General features: G+C 44.1%; 2 protein-coding genes across 13 annotated transcripts; both read left to right on the top strand.

Moving 5' to 3' along the window:
* The first annotated feature begins 1,015 nt into the window (after positions 1-1,015).
* Positions 1,016-18,714, top strand: LOC101736619 (protein EFR3 homolog cmp44E). 12 transcript variants are annotated; one of them, XM_062674215.1, is made up of 22 exons: positions 5,782-6,112; positions 7,070-7,272; positions 8,988-9,192; positions 9,607-9,757; positions 10,428-10,580; positions 10,654-10,752; positions 10,835-10,998; positions 11,944-12,022; positions 12,456-12,582; positions 12,668-12,738; positions 13,328-13,513; positions 13,600-13,772; positions 14,121-14,224; positions 14,853-14,973; positions 15,423-15,558; positions 15,629-15,745; positions 15,947-16,061; positions 16,497-16,582; positions 16,996-17,082; positions 17,353-17,517; positions 17,592-17,704; positions 17,922-18,714. In XM_062674215.1, the coding sequence occupies exons 2-21, from the start codon at positions 7,206-7,208 to the stop codon at positions 17,700-17,702; spliced, it is 2,517 nt and encodes an 838-aa protein (XP_062530199.1). In that variant the 5' UTR covers positions 5,782-6,112; positions 7,070-7,205; the 3' UTR covers positions 17,703-17,704; positions 17,922-18,714. The 12 variants fall into 12 exon arrangements, with proteins under 12 accessions (XP_062530203.1, XP_062530206.1, XP_037873930.1 ...); XM_062674219.1 differs by lacking the exons at positions 5,782-6,112; positions 7,070-7,272 and adding an exon at positions 1,016-1,174; XM_062674218.1 differs by lacking the exons at positions 5,782-6,112; positions 7,070-7,272 and adding an exon at positions 3,707-5,087.
* Positions 1,506-2,759, top strand: Ccnl1 (cyclin L1). Its single transcript, NM_001161717.1, is given in 1 exon segment — positions 1,506-2,759. A coding segment is annotated over 1 exon segment (1,254 nt).
* Positions 18,715-19,525: the final 811 nt, after the last annotated feature.

Below are 19,525 nucleotides of genomic sequence, written 5' to 3'. Positions count from 1 at the left end.
AATAGTGTTACTGAGCGGACGACTTTGCGCATATACCTTCTAATTTTAAAAGGCACATACCAATGCCAAAATGAAGACTCAAATTGTGAACTTCCGAAATTTGTTGGATTACACATGGATAATCCATTGACATTTCACAGATGAAAAAAAAGCACCGACTTGCTTCCGACTAGTGATTTGTTGACCTAAATACTTATACAATAACGTCTAAATCAGTAAATACTTACATTTTAAAAAGTTTTTGGATAAATAATGCTAATTATAAAACCATGTTATGTATATTTCTATTATCTTAGCAATGTTTTCAGAGCCTACCTGATAAAGTGTATTAATTAAATTAAAAAATTGCTCTCGTTAAAGTTTTGTGGTTGAGTTCTGATTGAAAATGTCTTTTGTAAAGTGTTGTTTTGAAGGTGGTGAAGGACAAGATTTTTTGGATTCGTTTGTACAAAAATGTACAGATCCTGGATGTAAGTAAAAGCTAAATTAATCATGTTTTCAATTAACAGTTTCTTAATTTTCACTACTTTCATTTTAAAACAATTCAAAACTAGTAGCTCATCCTTTTAGATCAAATCAGAACTACGCGTTTTTAATATGTTGGGAATGGGTCGTATTATCGATTAGCAGTTTGAATTGCCGCCGAAGTAGAATCCTTTCATTGGTGCTGTATTTGCCCATTCATTAAAATAAGAACAACTTCAGAGAGGTACTCATATAATGATTTTAAAACGAGTACGATAAGAATGTCACAATAGCAAAAAGTTTTGCAAATTATTGTCACCATCTTACCAGAATAACTCGAGAACCGCAGAAAACAATGTTATTTTACAATGTTCATTAAGTATATCGAAAAAGTGCTTATGAGCACTAAATGTCATTTGAAATGATATTAATAAACCTAACTAATTAATATTTACCTTTTTCAGGACAAATCAGATCTTTTTTATTTTTTATTGTGATATTTTTTTACCTATTACAAGTTGCAAACAGATTTTTAATATTCTCCACTATTTCTGTCATTTTGATTTCTGAACGAAAGTTCCTGTAAAGCGACATAAATTGATCGTGTCTGAATCACTCGTATTTCGTGTCCTCTTTTACAATTTCTTTCATGGAGAATTTTTAATTTTATGATCTCACGTTGTTATATCTCGTCAGAAAATGGCTCAAGGTATGTTTTAATGTTTTTAAATGTAATAAATCCGTGGAAGTTAGGGAGTTAATCGAAAAATTAATTGTTTACAAAACTCTTATTTTGACATATTGTCGGTCAGTCGCTATGACGCCATCTTGTTTCGATACCTGTCAGTTTGGAGCATGTTTTCATCGAATAGTGGGTGTAAAAACAGAATGCTTTACTTAAATTACCATTAAACCTCCGTTTTGAAATGAAATTGGAAAAGAAAGCAAGTGCACCGGGCTTTCGTTAAGCCCTGTTCCGTGTTCCGTAAACGTGTTACCGTGTTTTTTTATTACAAAGACTAGTTTAAAGAGAAAACAAAATGACCACGACGACCGTACAAAACCAACCGAAGTCTAACAATTCACAGCACAATACACCACCTGCAAAGCTTCAGAAGACGTATGGGAAGATAGTTTTGACGCTCTACAATTGTCTTCTACCGGAATCAGTATTCAAGGAGACACCTTCACAAGCTGATAGCCTTGACATCGAAACTGAGACAGATCTTAGGATCCTGGGTTGCGAAATGATACAAACAGCTGGCATCCTGCTCCGGCTACCCCAAGTAGCTATGGCGACTGGTCAGATTTATCTACAAAGGTTTTACTACTCGAAATCATTTGTACGATATCCCATGGAAACTATGGCAATGGGTAGCATATACTTAGCGTCCAAAGTCGAAGAGAAACCATGCAGAATAAGAGATGTAATCAACGTGTTTCACCACATCAAACAGGTCAGAGCACAGAAAACAATAAGTCCAATGTTAGTTGACCAAAATTACATAGAATTGAAAAATCAGGTCATCAAAGCTGAAAGACGTATCTTAAAAGAGCTCGGATTCTGTGTACATGTTAAACATCCACACAAACTTATTGTGGTTTACTTACAATTACTGCAATATGAAAAAAACCGCCAACTAATGCAAATGGCTTGGAACTACATGAATGATGCTCTAAGGACAGATGTCTTTATGAGATTTCCTCCTGAAACCATTGCATGTGCTTGCATTTACTTGACGGCCAGAAAAATAGGTTTGCCGCTGCCCAATAACCCACACTGGTTCCTTCTATTCAAAGTTACAGAAGATGATATCAGGGAAGTCTCAATGAGGATACTACAATTATATAAACGTGCTAAAGTCAACCCTGAAGAATTGGAGACCAAAGTTGAGAACCTCCGCAAAATATACATAGCTAATAAACATTCACAGGCAATAAAAGATAAAGAAGCTAAGAACGAAGAAAAGAAACCCGAATCACCCACTGCATCAACTTCTAAAGACACCAGACGGGATACTAAGAAAGAAAAATCTCCTAAAACTCCACCTTTATCCTCAAAGTATCACAGTAGTCATAAATCAAAGAAGGAGCGGAGGTCAAGATCTCCTTATGATAAGAAGAGGGATTATTCAAGTAAGAGGCATCGTTCAAGGTCTCGTGATCGTGATGCAGATCGTTCTAAGGATCGGAGATCTGATGACAAGCGTAGTAGGATGTCTTCGAGGAAATATGATGATTATGACAGGTCAAAGTCAAGTCGTGATGGACGGGATGACAAAAGGAAACATTAGTAACCTCAATGCTAGCATGTTTGCTACACAGATGATAAAACACAGACTGATAGGTCTTTTAGTAGTGCTTTGTGATTATAAAAAATTGGTTTTTGCAACAATGAAAATTGTAAAATTATAAACAGAAACAAAAGGTTAAACTTCAAAGAAATTGCAATGAAAAATAGGATATATTTTGTCATCGTGCAATTGAGGCTTCGACCTCATGTCTCATTGTGGGTCAGGGCATTCACTTTTTATGTCTAATGTCTTCACTAAGCACAACACCAAGTGGGTTGTGAGCTTGTTCACTCATAAATGCTGTAAATAAATGAGAGTTTGGTATCAGCTGTGTGCTCTCTAAAGCATGAAACAATATTTCGTCCTGAGTCTTCTAAGAAAATCAGACCCAATAAGCTAAGAAAGTAAAAATCTTTCTATTATTTACACTGCAAAAATAGGGCTTATTATTGTGTTATGTAATTTATATAACATACAAGTTGAACTGTTTACATAAAACACTAATTTAAGAATAGGGTTCAATAAACTTTTTGTAAATATAAAATTTGTGTTATTTATCTTCTGAGATTTTGAACATGAAATATTGCGAAAAAATGCAGAATAGTTACTACAAACTTTTCTGCTATAAATCAAATCACATTAACTTTATTTTATAACATACCATCCTTTCAATAAATGACATTGTTTGAAATTAAACATCCAAATAAAAAACTTAACAATAACCAGTCACTCATGGTCATGAGAACCAGATACTGATATATATTAATTTGTGTGTACATACATAGATAATAAACACAAGAAGATAGAGCTAACAAATCTGTTCATCACACAAATGTTTACCTGATATGGGAATCAAATCCACGACCCTTGGCTCAACAGTCAGGGACGCTAACTACAGCACCATTGACTCATTTTATCAATTGTTATGTATTTTATTGTGGCCAATTTATATGTATGGTGTTTACTGTCTCTGTAATGTAATGGCGTTTCAGTCATCATTGGGTCAAGACGGGCGGAGAGAAGGCGTATTTCTGTCTGCGCACTTATCACCTTTTGGTTCTGCTAGCTAGTGATTCAGTTGGTTCTGTGATGAATCAAACAAGCAAAGGGCAAAGTATTTTAACATTTTACTAGAACAATGTTACCACCGGCACTTGTAAAATCTTTAAGGAGGAAAGTCACTACTGCTGGTCGGAGAAAGGACGAGGTAGAATAGTAGAACAAAATGTAATACATATGCACATTTTATTTGATTGCCAAGTTCATCGTTCGCGCGGGTCTGGTCGCCAATCTGGTGGCTAGATCAGTTTTTCTTATCCCACCCGCCATCTCCAGTGGAGGGCGGAAGTCTGGCGATTTCCTTCTGATAAAATAAAAATAAAAACTCACCACCAATATACATATTTGCTAAGTAAAAAGAGCTAAGTTTTGCGTAGAGCTGCACGTCGACAATAATTCGTCGAATGTATTTGAATTAAATGTCTGACGTCGATGCTTCGGCATTCTTCAAAGGGTTTTCATCAGAATTAAATTATAGACTAACAATATCCAACGTTAAGGTATCTTTATTCGGGTTTATTTTCTCATGAGAAAACTACTTCAACTCATGAAAGACAATAAATAATAGGACATTAGAATCGCCTACAAGTAGATGTCTGATATTTCTGAATTCTGTGACTTTCGGAAAAACCTGGACGTAGTGGTACCACGACTAGTCTCGAACTTGTAACATCTTGATTAGGACGCAAAATATTGATATAATATCGCCAAGCTACAAACGCACTGTTATATCAGATGATAACAAACAATATCAGACACCTATAAATTGGTTGAATTATGTTGTAAAGATAACAGTTATTTTACGATAAGAGATTATAGATTGAAACATTTTGAACGGTATTTTCTAAGGATCGTTGTACATTCCCGCAAGAACCCTGTGTGAAAACGAGACTGCGATAGTGGAGCGTACCTACATATCGGCGGCTTCCTACCGCGTCCTTCGATCCTCGCTGGCTTTTCAATGTAACAATAAAACAGCTGTGACAGTGAACCCCGGGTGCGAGGTGTCGCGATTACCGTATTTATCTCGTGGAGTGATCTCGCATACTTGATAATTGTAGGATGTAGAAACTAGTGCGCCAGCAAGTCACGTGCCGCTTGTAGTAAGCAGTAGCAGCCGTAGGGCACGGAGTACATGTGACTGAAAAAAAATATGTTTGATGTTTCAAGATTGATATACTTAACGTAATCTATTTTTTTTTTGCTTAAAACAAGTGCAATAATAACAGACTATGGTGTTACAGAACACATCTGTAGTTCGGATTTTTGGTATGTAAATATTTTTATGATTTTGAAACACTCTGGTCGTAAACGAGATTAGAGCATTAAGCAACCACCTGAGTTCACAGGACGTCATGATGTAAATGTCGAAATTAACCTCGGGTCATGAGGGACAGGGTCATAGTCAAAATCTGCACGTCCTAAAGGATTAATAACCACACCGTATACTCATCGATTGATGCATATATGCGGAGGTTCAAATCCCCACAGCTTTCACGATGAAAATCATCTTTCATAATGACGGGTGGCGTATTGTGAACTCTCACGGCTACCACAATTCTGCATATTTATACCGCGAAGCAGTCTTTTTGTCTCGGTTTTAATGGGGATAGAGCCATTACAGAATATAATTGATGCCTCGACTTCACGTCTCAAGGATAGTGTCTACGGGCTCCGGCAACCCCCTAACACCAAATTAGCTATGAGCTTATCCTGTATTTCTCTAAAAGTATTTTTGCTTGTGATGACGTTATCCTCGGAAGGAACGGGTATTTTAATAGTATTTTTGTTTAGATTAAACGCGACCCGCATTTGCCCCTTGAGGACGTTTTATACAAATAAGGGTTTCGATTTTCAGATGAAGTTTAATGTCGCATGATGTCGGGTCGATATATCGTACCTGCCTAGGACAGATCTATTTTCAGATGAAACCTCCAGCGTTATATTATTTAGTCAGTGCACAGTCAAACGCGCGGTTTGTTGTACGCTTTTGGAGTTGAAATGCTCGAAAACATTCGTTGTTGTTTAAAATTAATCAATCTTAAGGCATCGTTCCTGGATACGCAAATACGCACAGTAGTTTTTGTAATATAAATATTTTGATCGATTAGTTATTGTTTACCTTATCTGGACTAAATTAGGGCGTTAAATACGGTTATTTGTGTTGTGGTTATGTGTACGCAGCCAAAAGAGCGCGCCTCAGACGTCGGCCTTGCGTCCGGTATTCGCATTGCATTGCTTTCAGTGACTTCTCAATATAGTGTGGTTCGAGAGAAGAATAACACTAAAGTTTTGTAAACAGATTGTATTATCTATCGTAGACGCGTGGACGAGTACTATTCGTTTGATTTTAAGCGGTTAACAGAGTTTGTGGCTAATATAAGACCCGCCACGCATCCCAAGACTTGAGGGAGAAGATTAGATTATTGGATATATAAGAAAACTTTTTTTTTTATTGCTTAAATAGGTGGCCGAGCTCACAGCCCACCTGGTGTTAAGCGGTTACTGGAGCCCATAGACATCTACGACCTAAATGCGCCACCCACCTTGAGATATCAGTTCTAAGGTCTCAGTATAGTTACAACGGCTACCCCGCCCTTCAAACCGAAACGCATTACTGCTTCACGGCAGAAATAGGCAGGGTGGTGGTACCTACCCACGCGGACTCACAAGAGGTCCTAACACCATAAGAAAACTATGTTGATAGTAATTGATACCTACTACGGAGGATGAAGTAGCCGTAACAGTGTGAAGAGCCCGACTTCACATCGGCCTGGCTTACAGCTCCCTATGATCATCTGATTAACCGCCAGACGGACTAAATATAAACGTGTCGGAACATCGCACAGGTTTCTATCTGCGGTTCTAAACAATATGACGATATTAATAATTAATTATTTTACCCATTAATAAAATACTAGAAAATCGCGATATCACCAAGGATCAAGTGTCAATTCTTATCACGGCTCTTATCAATCCGTGTATTTAGTAACGAAGCGTACGTTCGCGCGCGATGATGTGTCATTGCGAATACAACAATGTTCAATGAATTGTCGCAAGCTCTGTGAGGCTGACTCTAGCCTACACGCGTTCTAACAATAAGCGCCATCGACCAAAGTGTTTTTGCGGTTTTCCTGACACCCGGAGTCTGCTTGTAAACCGTTCGAATGAGCATGGCTGCGATGTTTGCACAATACAAAATATTTTACGGGAAAAACACCACATCTCTAACGTACATTTGTGTTATATAGAGCTAGTGCGGAAGTTGTAATGTCAAATTAGCGTGAAGCGGCAGGTGATTAGATTCTGAGAAAAAAAACAAAAATATTTTCCTTAAATGAGTTTTAAATAGAATTAATAATTGTCGCTAAGAGTGGAACAGTGAATATGACTCCGCTTCGGAAGATTGCGCACAGAGCGTGCTTCTTCATCAGTAGAACGGTGTATTTGACTTGTAAGTATGGACCAGGGTTGATGCAATTCAGTGCATACTAAACAACGCCATTTTGCACCAGACATGATTCCCACGGTGAAGGAGTAACATCGTGTAATAATAATCAAACCCGCAAAATTATAATTTGCGTAATTACTGGTGGTAGAACCTCTTGTGAGTCCGCACGGGTAGGCACCACCACCCTGCCTATTTCTGCCGTGACGCAGTAATGCGTTTCGAAATGATCAGTGGGTCAGCCGTTTTACAGTAAAACTGAGATTTAGAACTCATGTCTCAAGGTAGATGGCGGAATTTACATTGTTGATGTCCATGGGTTTCGGTAACCACTTAACAACAGGTGCGCCGTGAGATAGTTTTCTAAGAAATAAAATAGTCACACCTATTTCCGCGGCAAAGCTTGTTTTTATGACGGTATAGTAATTCTAAAGCAAAGGGTTTTAGGGCCTCGTGCCTCTAAGTAGTTCCATATGTAAAGGTATTAAACTCATAAGATCTTACGTGGTAAAATAGTGCAATGTTTAGTGTGCAGTGTCAATCAGAAACAAAATGTCCGATCCCGGCCAGCACCTAGGCCCCGTTAATGATTGAGAGGAATTAGTAGCACACCTACATATACTGTATTATAAAGCAGGTAGACATTTACCACTAAATGACTTCCCTTACACTCTTACACCCGACGTCCGATCTCCGTCCGGGTAGACATTTACCAAGTCCAACATTGCTTTGCTGTATATTGACAAAAGATTGCGGCAAGAACAAGTAGAAATCAATATTACCAATTGAGTTCACTGTCACCTGTGGAATGAACACATAATCTTATCTAATTAGTTACGACTTGTTCATAAGGTTGTGCAAGAATATACAAACAATGATATATATATATTGAAAGTTAATTATTTGGGCATTGTTATATTGTTCAAATCGTGCTTTCGTTAGCGACAGTCGCAGGTCAGTTGCGGATTGCAGAGATCAGACGATGACAATCGATCTGTATATAACGCCCATCCAATACGATTGTCTTCTAATAATAATATTAACATGTGCGCAATGTAAGGACAGTGGTTACTAAAGATTAGAATGTCGAAAAAGACCGCTCACCACATGTTTGTTCCGAGGACTGCTTTCTTGAGTATTTTCAGTGCCATATCTTTCAGGATACTTTTATTATTTATAGTCTTTCGACAGTAAGTAGACGCATACTGTCATGTCGTATGGTGCATTGTGAGGTTGCCGTACATATGCGAGGGCCAGTCACAACCTTTCACTGACAGAGGTCTTTACGGAAGTTTTTGTTTCTGTCCATTTATTTATTTTTGGTGCCACCTTGTGACATGAGATCTAAGTCATTGTACGACTGCCGTTCGACCCTTCAAACGCGCGACTGCCCGTGCGAGCCCATTAAATGATATAATAGCGTAATGTAATGGGCGTCGGTATGCCACCTACTCGGTCGTAAAAATATAACGCCGAGCAACGGGCGGCGGTCAACTAACCCGAACTAGGGCTTCAGTAGCCCAGAGGAATTAAATCGCCTCTGAAATTCTGCTGTGGAAGGACGCGGGAACCCACCACTAGCAATTTTCCCAAGAAAACCTTTACGTATGTATTCCGTAAAAGTCACGATCCTCAGCACAGAGGAACACGACGCGCGTAGGCGGAGGAGCGTTTTTTAATGACTGAACCCAACTATTAAACCAGTAATACGTTGTCGCCAGGTTGTTGCGGCTGCTGCTCTGCGCTGCGGCCGCGCTACAAGCGCCTCGTCGACAACATCTTCCCGGCGTCACCCCAGGATGGACTCGTTAAATCTAACATGGAAAAGCTCACTTTCTACTCCTTATCCAGTCCGGAAAAACTGGACAGGATCGGAGAGTATCTCTTCCAGAAAGCTTCCAGGGATATTTATAGAAGGAGACACGGGTAAGTAGAGATTTGAGCATCGTAACGAGAACGCTGTTTTTCGTGTTGATGTGTTTGAATTGGGTGCCCTGCGCTCCGATTCGAAAGAGAGGATAGCCTAACGGAGGACCTTCGAACTGGCCGTGGAACGCTACCTCCATTATGTCGAAGTCTCGAAATTTAACTCATTCATGCTCTGCGCTGTTCTAAAGCATCTGTGACCTAATAAGTTATCAATTAATTTAATTTATTTATAAAATTCATCCGAGGCAGCTTTTGAAACATGTTTTAAGAAAACCAAAGCTTAGAAAGAAATTATATTTGAAAATCCTTCACGTCGTACACGGTTGAGTGTCAGCACGGCGCCGGCAACATCCGCCGAAATAACCTGCAGGGTACGTCAAACTCGCACATTCACTTCAATTTATTTTATAGATTCGTAATAATAGCGATGGAGGCGATGGACCAGCTGCTGGTCGCGTGCCACTCGCAGACCCTCAATCTCTTCGTGGAAAGCTTCCTCAAAATGGTTCAGAAATTACTGGAGTCCACTGACCCGCAGCTGCAGATCCTCGCCACACAGAGTGTTAGTATTGTAGTCCTAATGAGATAGTGTAAAAATATATTTCACTAGCGACCCGCCCTCGCTTCGCTTCGGAAACATTAAAACAAACATGAAACCAAAAAAAAAAAATTAAAAAAAGTAGCCTATGTTCATCAGGGACAATGTCGGCTTCTAATGGAAAAATAATTTTTCAAATCGGTCCAGTAGTTTCGGAGCCTATTCGAAACAAACAAACAAACAAATCTTTCCTCTTTATAATATTAGTATAGATCAGTAGAGTTCTATTATGAACATCGAAGACAAGGGAGATATGTACAACTTCTGATGTTCTTGAGTGATTTATTGTTGCGTGTGTAGGTACGGATTGAACTTGTTTGCTTTTAGAACCTAATTGTGTTAAGCGTCCAACAGCGCTGTGTTCTAATTTGTCACCTATAATAACCTGCTGCAGTAGATTCAGAATTAAAAGACGAATTTAACAATCAATTATCTGGCGTGATGATTTATGGTTCCAAAAAAATTAACGTTTTTTTTGGGAAATAAACAAGTAGTAAGAGTTTATAATGCAATATGATGTCACGTTAAATCAGTTTCTGCCTCTGATCTTCACTAAAATCTCTTATCTCTACCAGTAATGCCCCAAGGTCGAGTGAGTGTCCCGCACTGAGCTCGTCTGTTTGCTCGTCTCCAGTTCGTTCGGTTCGCGAACATCGAGGAGGACACGCCGTCCTACCACCGCCGCTACGACTTCTTCGTGTCCAAGTTCAGCGCCATGTGCCACAGCAACCACGGGGAGCCGGGCCCCCGGGACCGGATCCGCCTAGCCGGGATACAGGGCCTGCAGGTACGCACCCGGGCCGACAGTCTACGTCGTGTTGCCAGTTGATACGAGGCTGAGTGTCGCGTTGTGCTTCCAGGGCGTCATCAGGAAGACGGTGTCGGACGACCTGGTGGAGAACATATGGGAGGCGCAGCACATGGACAAGATAGTCCCCTCGCTGCTGTACAACATGCAGGTGCGTGCGGGGGCGTGCGGGGGTGCGGGGGTATGGGGGAGGGGGTGCGTAGAGGAGTCTGTAGCGGTGTGGTGGTGTGCAGTCGGCGGAGAAGTACGAGACGGTGTCGTGCGCGGAGGGCGGCGGCGCGGGCGGCGAGGAGGGCGAGGAGGAGTCCCCGCCGCGGCTGGCGGAGGCCTGCCTGCGCGACCTGCTGGCGCGCGCCTCCTTCGGACACATCCGCTCCGTGCTGCGGCCCGTGCTCACGTGAGTAGCCCTGCCCCCAGGTTGCTGCAGGAGACACTTGAGCATTTGTTTGACATTTTTACGATAAAATGTTTTTTCTTAACTACTCTATTTTATTGAATTTGTAGAAAATTATTTTCTTCATTTTAGTTCAACTAGCTTACAAAAGCGTATTTTTTGGTTTGTAAGTATTGTTCATTATCTTGTTGATACTGATTTCCAGATTAGAGAGAGAGTGTAAAGGTAACGGAAAGTGTAACGTTTTCGTCTTGGAACAAAAATTTAAATATAATTTTTAATTTAAAAAAATAATATTTATAAACTTATAGAATACGTGTTTATAAGTAGTTCTTACCTCATTCGTCGACGCCTTTCCCCCAATTTCTTGTTCACATCCGACTCATTCTTATTTGTTTACATGACATGAAAAATAATAATGATACATCACTTTTATACTGTTCCCAAAACACCAAAAATAGCTCTCAAAACTTCACTTGATAAAAATTTCAAATAGTAACAAAGACAAAATGTTTTGAAGACTAAATTTTATACCTTTCCGACCCGTTTGACAAATTAATGTTTTTTTCTTAAATTTTCAATGATAAGATGACTGTATGTCGCGAGATTAAAGAAAAAAATATAAGCTTCAATTAAAATTGGACCATACACTTAAAAATGCAAAATCAATGCTTTTTGTCCCTATTCCCCTCAATTTTCATAATCTGTTTGAATCAAGCCAACATTAACGTCAGTAGAGAACAGAGAATGTCAAACTTTTTTAGTTATAATAAATATCGAGAATTATTTTTCATTAAAGTCCAATGCTCTCAATGGGTATGCTAATTGCGGAATTTTTTTTTTTTTTGGTATATTTTTTGGCTGTGATCACTGCGGCCCACCACGACCAGCTCTGGTCCAGTTGTGGTCCGCTTGACCCCGCTCAGTGACACGCCGTGTTCTGTGCAGGCACTTCGACCGGCACGACCTGTGGATACCGACCGACTTCGCCGTCCACGTCTTCAAAATCATCATGTTCTCGATACAGGTTTTTATATTTTTTAAGGGGTTTTATGATCTGGTAACAAAGACCTTTAGGTCATGTCTTATTTTACTTTATATTCTTATTTTATGAAAAATGATATTATGGAGTGAAACGAAATGAAATGAAGATGATTAATTTAAAACATTAATCAACTGGGATGAATTTAAATGATATGATATGGGATGACATATTATAATCTCATGAAAATGGTGGTCATTCACTGAGATTTTTTCAGTGGACTTTTTAGAGAATTCCGAGAAGTTACGTCTATCGGCTTGGTTTCATTTTTCCACATTTGTGCACTTTCACAGATAATAAAACAGTTAATAAGCTACCGTTATTACACATTTAAACCTGAAGAAATACTAAATAGACAAAATAAACCAAGTTGGTGCGCCGCGGCAGTAGACTGTACTGGGCCGGGGGGTGTGTGCAGGCGCAGTACTCGTACAGCGTGGTGGAGGCGCTCATGCAGCAGCTGGAGGCGGGGCGCGGGGGGGTGCGGGCGGCGCGCGCGGCCGTGCTCGCCGCCATCGTCGGCATCGCCGCCGGGGACAGCGTCGGTGAGTGTGTGTAACCACCCCACCCACCGCACTGTACCACACCGCACCACGCGATCATACGTGACAACAAGTCTGTCCGCCGCAGGTCCCTCCGTGCTGGAGATCATCAACAACATCCTGACCAACCTGCGCGCGTCCGTGGCGCGGGGAGCCGAGGTACGTCCCCCGCCCCCCTTCACATCCACACCCCGATGTGTCACCCCCCTTGAGACTTACTGCAGGCATTACTGCTTCGAAGCTGAATGTGCCCCCGGGCGGACACATAGAATGCTCCACGCAAATTGTAACCTTTGCGGGTTTGATTTTTATTAAACAACTAGCTGACCCGGCAGACTTCGTAGTGCCTCAATCGATAAATAAAACACCTAAACTTTTGTATAAAATAAACTTAAAACAAACAAAAGGTATTCGTCCGACGGGGGACACATCAAACGAAAAACAAAATTGTTTTATCTATTTAATTCCGAGCATTTCCATATTTATCTACCTTTTAAACCTTCTCTGGACTTCCACAAATAATTCAAGACCAAAATTAGCCAAATCGGTCCAGCCGTTCTCGAGTTTTAGCGAGACTAACGAACAGCAATTCATTTTTAAATATATAGATAGATATTCTTTCTTCACGTGAACTGGCACAAAATGTAAACGAATGTTTTAATACTTCATAAAGTGAACAATGACTTTGTAAAAATATATAATTGCTATGTTCTTACAAGATATCCGCCTGTGTGTGTCCGTGCCGCAGAAGGAGACCGAGGAGAAGCTGTACCAGGAGGCGCTGATCAACGCGCTGGGAGAGTTCGCGGACCACCTGCCGGACTACCAGAAGATCGACATCATGATGTTCATCGTCAACAAGGTGCCCGGCGCCGCCAAGCCCAGCCGCGCCGACGCCATGCTGCAGCACATCCTGCTCAAGTCGCTGCTCAAGGTCACCAGCCCCCGCCCCCAACCCCCCGCCCGCCCCGCCCGCCCGTGTCCGCCGCACTCACCAGAGGCCTTATCCGCATTCCGCAGGTCGGGGCTACTTACAAAACAACAGAGCTTTCGAAAGCCTTCCCCGCAGCATTCCTGGAAGCTCTGCTCCGACTGTCCAGCGCCACGGAGCCGTCCACTAGGGTGCTGCTGCAGCGGATCCTGCACACGCTGCTGGACAGGAGGGACAACGTGCCGAGACTCGCCGTCGTCACGTACGTACCTACGTGCGCTGATGTCCCTGGATAGGTCCCATCGTGTCGCTGCACGTTGTGAGGCATGAGATTCCAAATTCGCTGACCGGAGACCTAGAATGACAATTTTTTTTTTTATATATTTGATTATTATAAATACGGTTTAAATATCGCAAAATCCCTGACGCCTCACATCTTAAGGTGTGAGGCCGAAGACAATACAGTAACAATTATTCATCGAATGAACAAATGATCGTGTGTTTATTTGTTTGTGCTCCATTCCTTAACATATTATTATGGTCTATCCGATGGGGGGAGGGGGCGCAGTCGCCTGCCATGATGTACCCCAGTGTCGTGTTGTCGCTGCAGGCTGGACTACGACGCCGCGGGCCTCTCCGTGGAGAAGTGCTCCCGACAGGACCTCATCTTCATCAGCAAGCACGGATACGCCATATTCAGCGCGCTGTATGAAGGTACCGCCCTCAGCTGCAGTCCGCAGGTGGCGCCCGCCGCCTTGTCTAGTCCAATGATGCAGAGCAGGAAGTTGTCTTTCTTGTTTTGCATTCTATTTTCTGCTGATTCTATCATTTATAAAGTAAAGTTCATGCTGCTTCTTCTTCTCGCTTTGGTTTCCTCAATACTGACGGTCGTGACCACTTCCACGCAACAAAAGTTTATTACAGACCATTCCTCGCCATTTGCCTCTATCTGCCGCCGAGTGTAGAGCATCATGAATTGTGGTGTCGAGGGTAGTGCGGATGTGGTCAATCCAACGTGTCGGGTCTCTACCTCGTGGTTTTCCTCCGTTACACCTTGCCAGTCACCATTAGCTTCTCTAAGCTGTCGTGATCCTTTCTTGCAATGTGGCCAAAGTATTCCAGAACTCTACGTAGGCAGATGATAGAAAGCCTCGTCTTTACCAGATAAAAACGAGGCTTTCTATCATCTTCTTCTATCAGTTCTTGGAGGATCGACACGTCGGTGCGATGTGCTGTCTAGGGAATTCCTGGCAGCTTAGTTCATGCTGCGAGAAATACAAATGTTTAAGTTACTTCACCCGAGTGTACCTTAAGTTCCTCCTGGGGCCGGCGCTCTGTGCAGGGCTGCAGCTGGAGTCCAACAGCACGGAGAACATCGCGTGCATCTACACCACCATCGCGCTGCTGTGCGTCGAGCTGGCGGCCGACGACACGCTGTGCGACCTCATGCTGCTCATCCTGGCGTGAGTACCCGCCCCGCCGCGCCCTGGAGCCCATAGACATCTACAACGTAAATGCGCCACACACCTTGAGATATAATTTCTAAGGTCTCAATATAGTTACAACGGCTGCCTCACCCTTCAAGCTGTAACGCATTACTGCTTCACGGCAGAAATCGACAGGGTGATGATATTTACCCGCGCGGACTCACAAGAGGTCCTACCGCCAGTAATTACGTAAATTAAAATTTGCGGGTTTAATTTTTATTACACGATGCTATTCCTTCACCGTGGAAGTCAATCGTGAATATTTGTCGAGTACGTATTTCATTAGAAAAATTGGTACCCGCCTGGGATTCGAACACCGGTGCATCGCTCGATACGAATGCACCGGACGTCTTATCTTTTAGGCCACGACGACAGATCGACTTGTGTGACGAACCGAACAGTTAGTTCCACCGCTCTTGTTCCAGCATCCAGCAGTCGAGCATATCGAACCCCGTGCTGTCGGTGTCGCAGCAGTGCCAGCTGCAGGCCGTCAGCATCTCCTTGGCCGCGCTGCTGCCGCACGTCGCCAAGCTGCCCCGCCTCGCCGACTACATCCACAAGGTGCGGCACCACACCCGCACCACACCCACCACGCGCGCGGCTCCCCGACCTCACTCGTTCACTGTTCCAGGTGGTGGAGGCTCGTCGCGAAGAGTGCGGTCACCTGCTGCCGCCCCTCCAGCACGAGTACCGACTGTCTGACCCGACTCTGCTGCCGGCCAAGGTGCCCTACCTCATGATGGACCAGGTGTGTTTGACTGCTTCACACTTTTTTGGAATTATATTTAAGAAAAGGAGAAAAATATACACACAGGGCGCTCTGCCACTCGCTCGGGGCTCGGGACAGTAGCCGCACAACGCGGTGTGACCCGACCCCACGTCCCTGTGCGACAGACGTGTCGGCCCCTGCAAGTGTGCCTACATAAACCATTCCGCCGCGTGTGTGCAGATGGCGATATCGGAGTGCCTGAAGGCGAGCGGCGTGGAGTGCGGGCGGCTGCAGGGCGCCGCGCCCTACTGCGGGGGAGGGCCGCTGCAGCACCGACACAGCTGGATCGAGACCGGTACTCACAATATCTTACTAACTAATGAACTCACCGTTCATTGTTAACTCGAGGAGCACTAGAGCCCCATCGGACCTCCGGGTACCGGAGCGGTTCGCTTATATCTATATCGAGTGATAAGTGTTGGGTCTAGAATTAGTAACTGTATATAATGGGTCTGCCACGGCCTCCTCGACCAACTATCCCTAGGGAGCACGAACACTTTGAGAACCGCTGCTATCAAGCGCTGCATGTCTGCCGGCTGCGTGGTGTCGGCCCAGAGCACCCGCTTGTGCATCTCCCGCGGGTCCTCGTCTGTCAGACAATAGGCAGAATAATTGCGTGAACCGGGTCGAGGGGGGGCACAGTGTGGCGCGGGGTAGCGGGGGCTGTGAGCCAGTCTACGTATCGGAGCGCATCGAGACCTTAAAAAAATAATGAATAATATATGTGCAGGCGCCGCGGCGGGGCGGGACAGCCTGGCGGACATCGCGGCCGGCACCGAGCCCGACAGCGCCGCCAGCTCACCCACACTCGCAAGGGTACGTGCCCTGCTCGCTGCACCGCACGGTCTCAGTGCCAATGCGGTCTCAGAGCAAACGTAACGTTGTGGTCACTGGACAACAGCAGCCGCTTCAGTTGTGGATCGTAGTTTTGGAGTAATATTGCAAGCTGTGAAATACCCAACCACTGCACAGTAAATCACTACAGTTGAGTTAGCACGATGATCTTGACGAGGGATCGCCCCGCGATCTGTGGGCTCGGGACTCGTGTGCACGCTCGTGCGTCCTGTGCCCACATCCAGCGGGTCTCCGGCCTAACCACGAGCACCATGACCCCTACCCCCCATCCCACCTCACCCCACTCTCACCCCCACTCTATCCCCCGTGTCGCAGTCGTAACTGTTAGGTTTGGAGATGCTATATTTAGATCGTTGATTTGTTTCCGACGACAGCGCAGCGACAGTGGGTTCTGGTTCCGCGGACACGAGGACGACCGCGCCAGCACCTCCAGGCACGGGAGGAGGTTTGAGGGAGACACGGTTATTGTATTTGTAATACTATGTTTATGTACGTAGAGTTCAATACGGGGCGCCGCCAGCGCGGCCGCAGGGCAGTGTATAGCTGGCCGTAACCAAAATTACCAAGAAATGGTCAAACATTACTTATTGAAGTTAGAGATAGAGCACATCAATGATGCTGTGCTTAGTTCAGCGACTTCCTTTTCCTTCAACTTCCCATTTTATCAAACTCCCACCCGATTCCCGTGTGCCACCTCATGGAGCGCGCGTGGCTGAGTGCGTGGTCCGCAGCAGGCGCCGGCGGAGTGCGCTGGGGTGAGCCTGGAGGCGCTGCGGCGCGCGGCGGAGGGCGGGTCGGGGGCGGAGCGCCGGGACGCGGCGCAGCGCCGCCGGGCACTCAACCTCGCCTTCCGCACCGCGCCCTTCCACCACCTCATGCAGGTCACGCAGCCCAAGGTACGTGCGCCGCACTAGCTCGCTGGGGAGTCCGCACCCAGACGGTACAATACTGACTGCGTGTGCGTGTGCAGTACGAGATCCAAGAGAAGCTGGAGGAGATCTTCCGCTCGGTGTCGGAGGAGCCGCTGCTGGCGCCCTCCCTCAAGTCGGGCCCGCCGCTGCCGGACCTCTGCCTCTACTGAGGGTATGAGTCATAACTGAATTTCTTTTAACACTTCTACAATCCAAGCTCTTTCTGTATCATACTGTACACATGCTGTCCCCCCAAATGAGAGACGCTGCCCGCGTGAGGCTTGAGGTCGCAGTCTCAGCACTTCTGCAATTGTCCTGTTCCCTAAAATGAACGTGTGTAAATAAAACAATTATTTGGAGTGTAGTACAGCAGTAGGGTGTGCTTGCAGAGTCGCGCGCCGCCGGCTGCCTCACCCTGTACTGTAGTTGCCTTGTTACGTGATGGTTGTACTTGTTATTTAATGTATTAATGTAATCGAATAATCTTGACTTTCCTAAGAAATATTGTAAAAAGAAAATAAAAATGACCTATAAATTAGTAATTACGTAGTTGTCGACGGACCCCCGCCGGCCCCCCGCCGGAGCACCTCCCCAACCCCCCACCCCGCCCCGTAATAACAGAATACAAATAATAATTATGTAATAATTTATAATGAATCCAACTCTTAGAATCTCTAATATGTTTTAATGTAATTAAGAACGATTGAACTGTTAACTCCCCGCATTCAATTATTGACGTCTTTGTATGTGCAGTCGTATTCTGGTTTAAAATTTGTCGGATCCATCTCCCCTTGTTGTGTTGAGTGTCACTTGATGTTTATTTTATTCTAATTTACGTTTTTATATAGTCAATTAAACATTCAAACATGAGTTGTAATAAAAAAAATAGTGTACCGTTATTATTATTCTAATTATTGACTGAAGGAACATTCCAGTGTTGTGCATGGTCGGCGCGGACCACTTCCAATGATCAAGTGTCGCTCTTGTTATATATCCACGCGTCAAGACACTGGGAGGGCGGGACCGTCCCGATGCGTGTGGACACCCCCTTGGTGACCCCCCACGTGTGGACGTTACTTAAGTAAATGTAAATTGAACGCGGGTAGGTCGGCGTGCGGTCCGCAGTTGACGGTGATTGTTCTTTTGCTTCGGTTGTGTATTCAATAAATGAAACTGAACTAATTTAGTGTTTTATTTATAACTTATCTTTTTTCTTAATTTAATTTAAAAACCTTGGAACGTAAATGGGATGCGTTGGTTTCAACAGTGTTTTTTTTTTTATTGCTTAGATGGATGGACGAGCTCACAGCCCACTTGGTGTTAAGTGGTTACTGGAGCCCATAGACATCTACAATGTAAATGCGCTACCCACCTTGAGATATAAGTTCTAAGGTCTCAGTATAGTTACAACGGCTACCCCACACCCCACCCTTCAAACCGAAACGCATTACTGCTTCACGGCAGAAATAGGCGGGGTGGTGGTACCTACCCGTGCGGACTCCCAAGAGGTCCTACCACTAGTAAAATTTAGGTACTTGATTGTAGTGAGTGATGGACATACTCACGGCCCACACGATGCGCCACAACACGCACGTCACCCACCTCCCGACATGAAGTATGTTGTGTATAAAGGCTAGTCCACTTTGAAACCAGAACTACTCACAGACACAGAACTGCCCAAACTCAAATGGACCCCCTACAACACGCCCGGGAGAGGGCCGTGGGTGACGGTGTCCGGCTTGTTTCTTAAACTAAGTCTCAGGGTTCGACGAGCTGGCCACATTTGAACGACTGCCTCTAGGGTCATTTCTGTGCGACGGCTGCACGACGCTATACAATACAGCGCGGTCAATGTGCTTAGTGCGAGTTTTTTAACGTTCTCGATAGCGTAAAAGTTAACCCAATTTTGTATGCAGTTGGAACAGCGCCCCTAGCGGCAAACGTACGCAAACGATCTCATTCCATACAAATATGAGCTAACTTTTACGATATC

The sequence above is a fragment of the Bombyx mori genome, chromosome 20 (assembly GCF_030269925.1).
Source record: "Bombyx mori chromosome 20, ASM3026992v2".
Lineage (NCBI taxonomy): Eukaryota > Metazoa > Arthropoda > Insecta > Lepidoptera > Bombycidae > Bombyx > Bombyx mori.
This window is presented reverse-complemented; position numbering and strand designations above follow the sequence as displayed.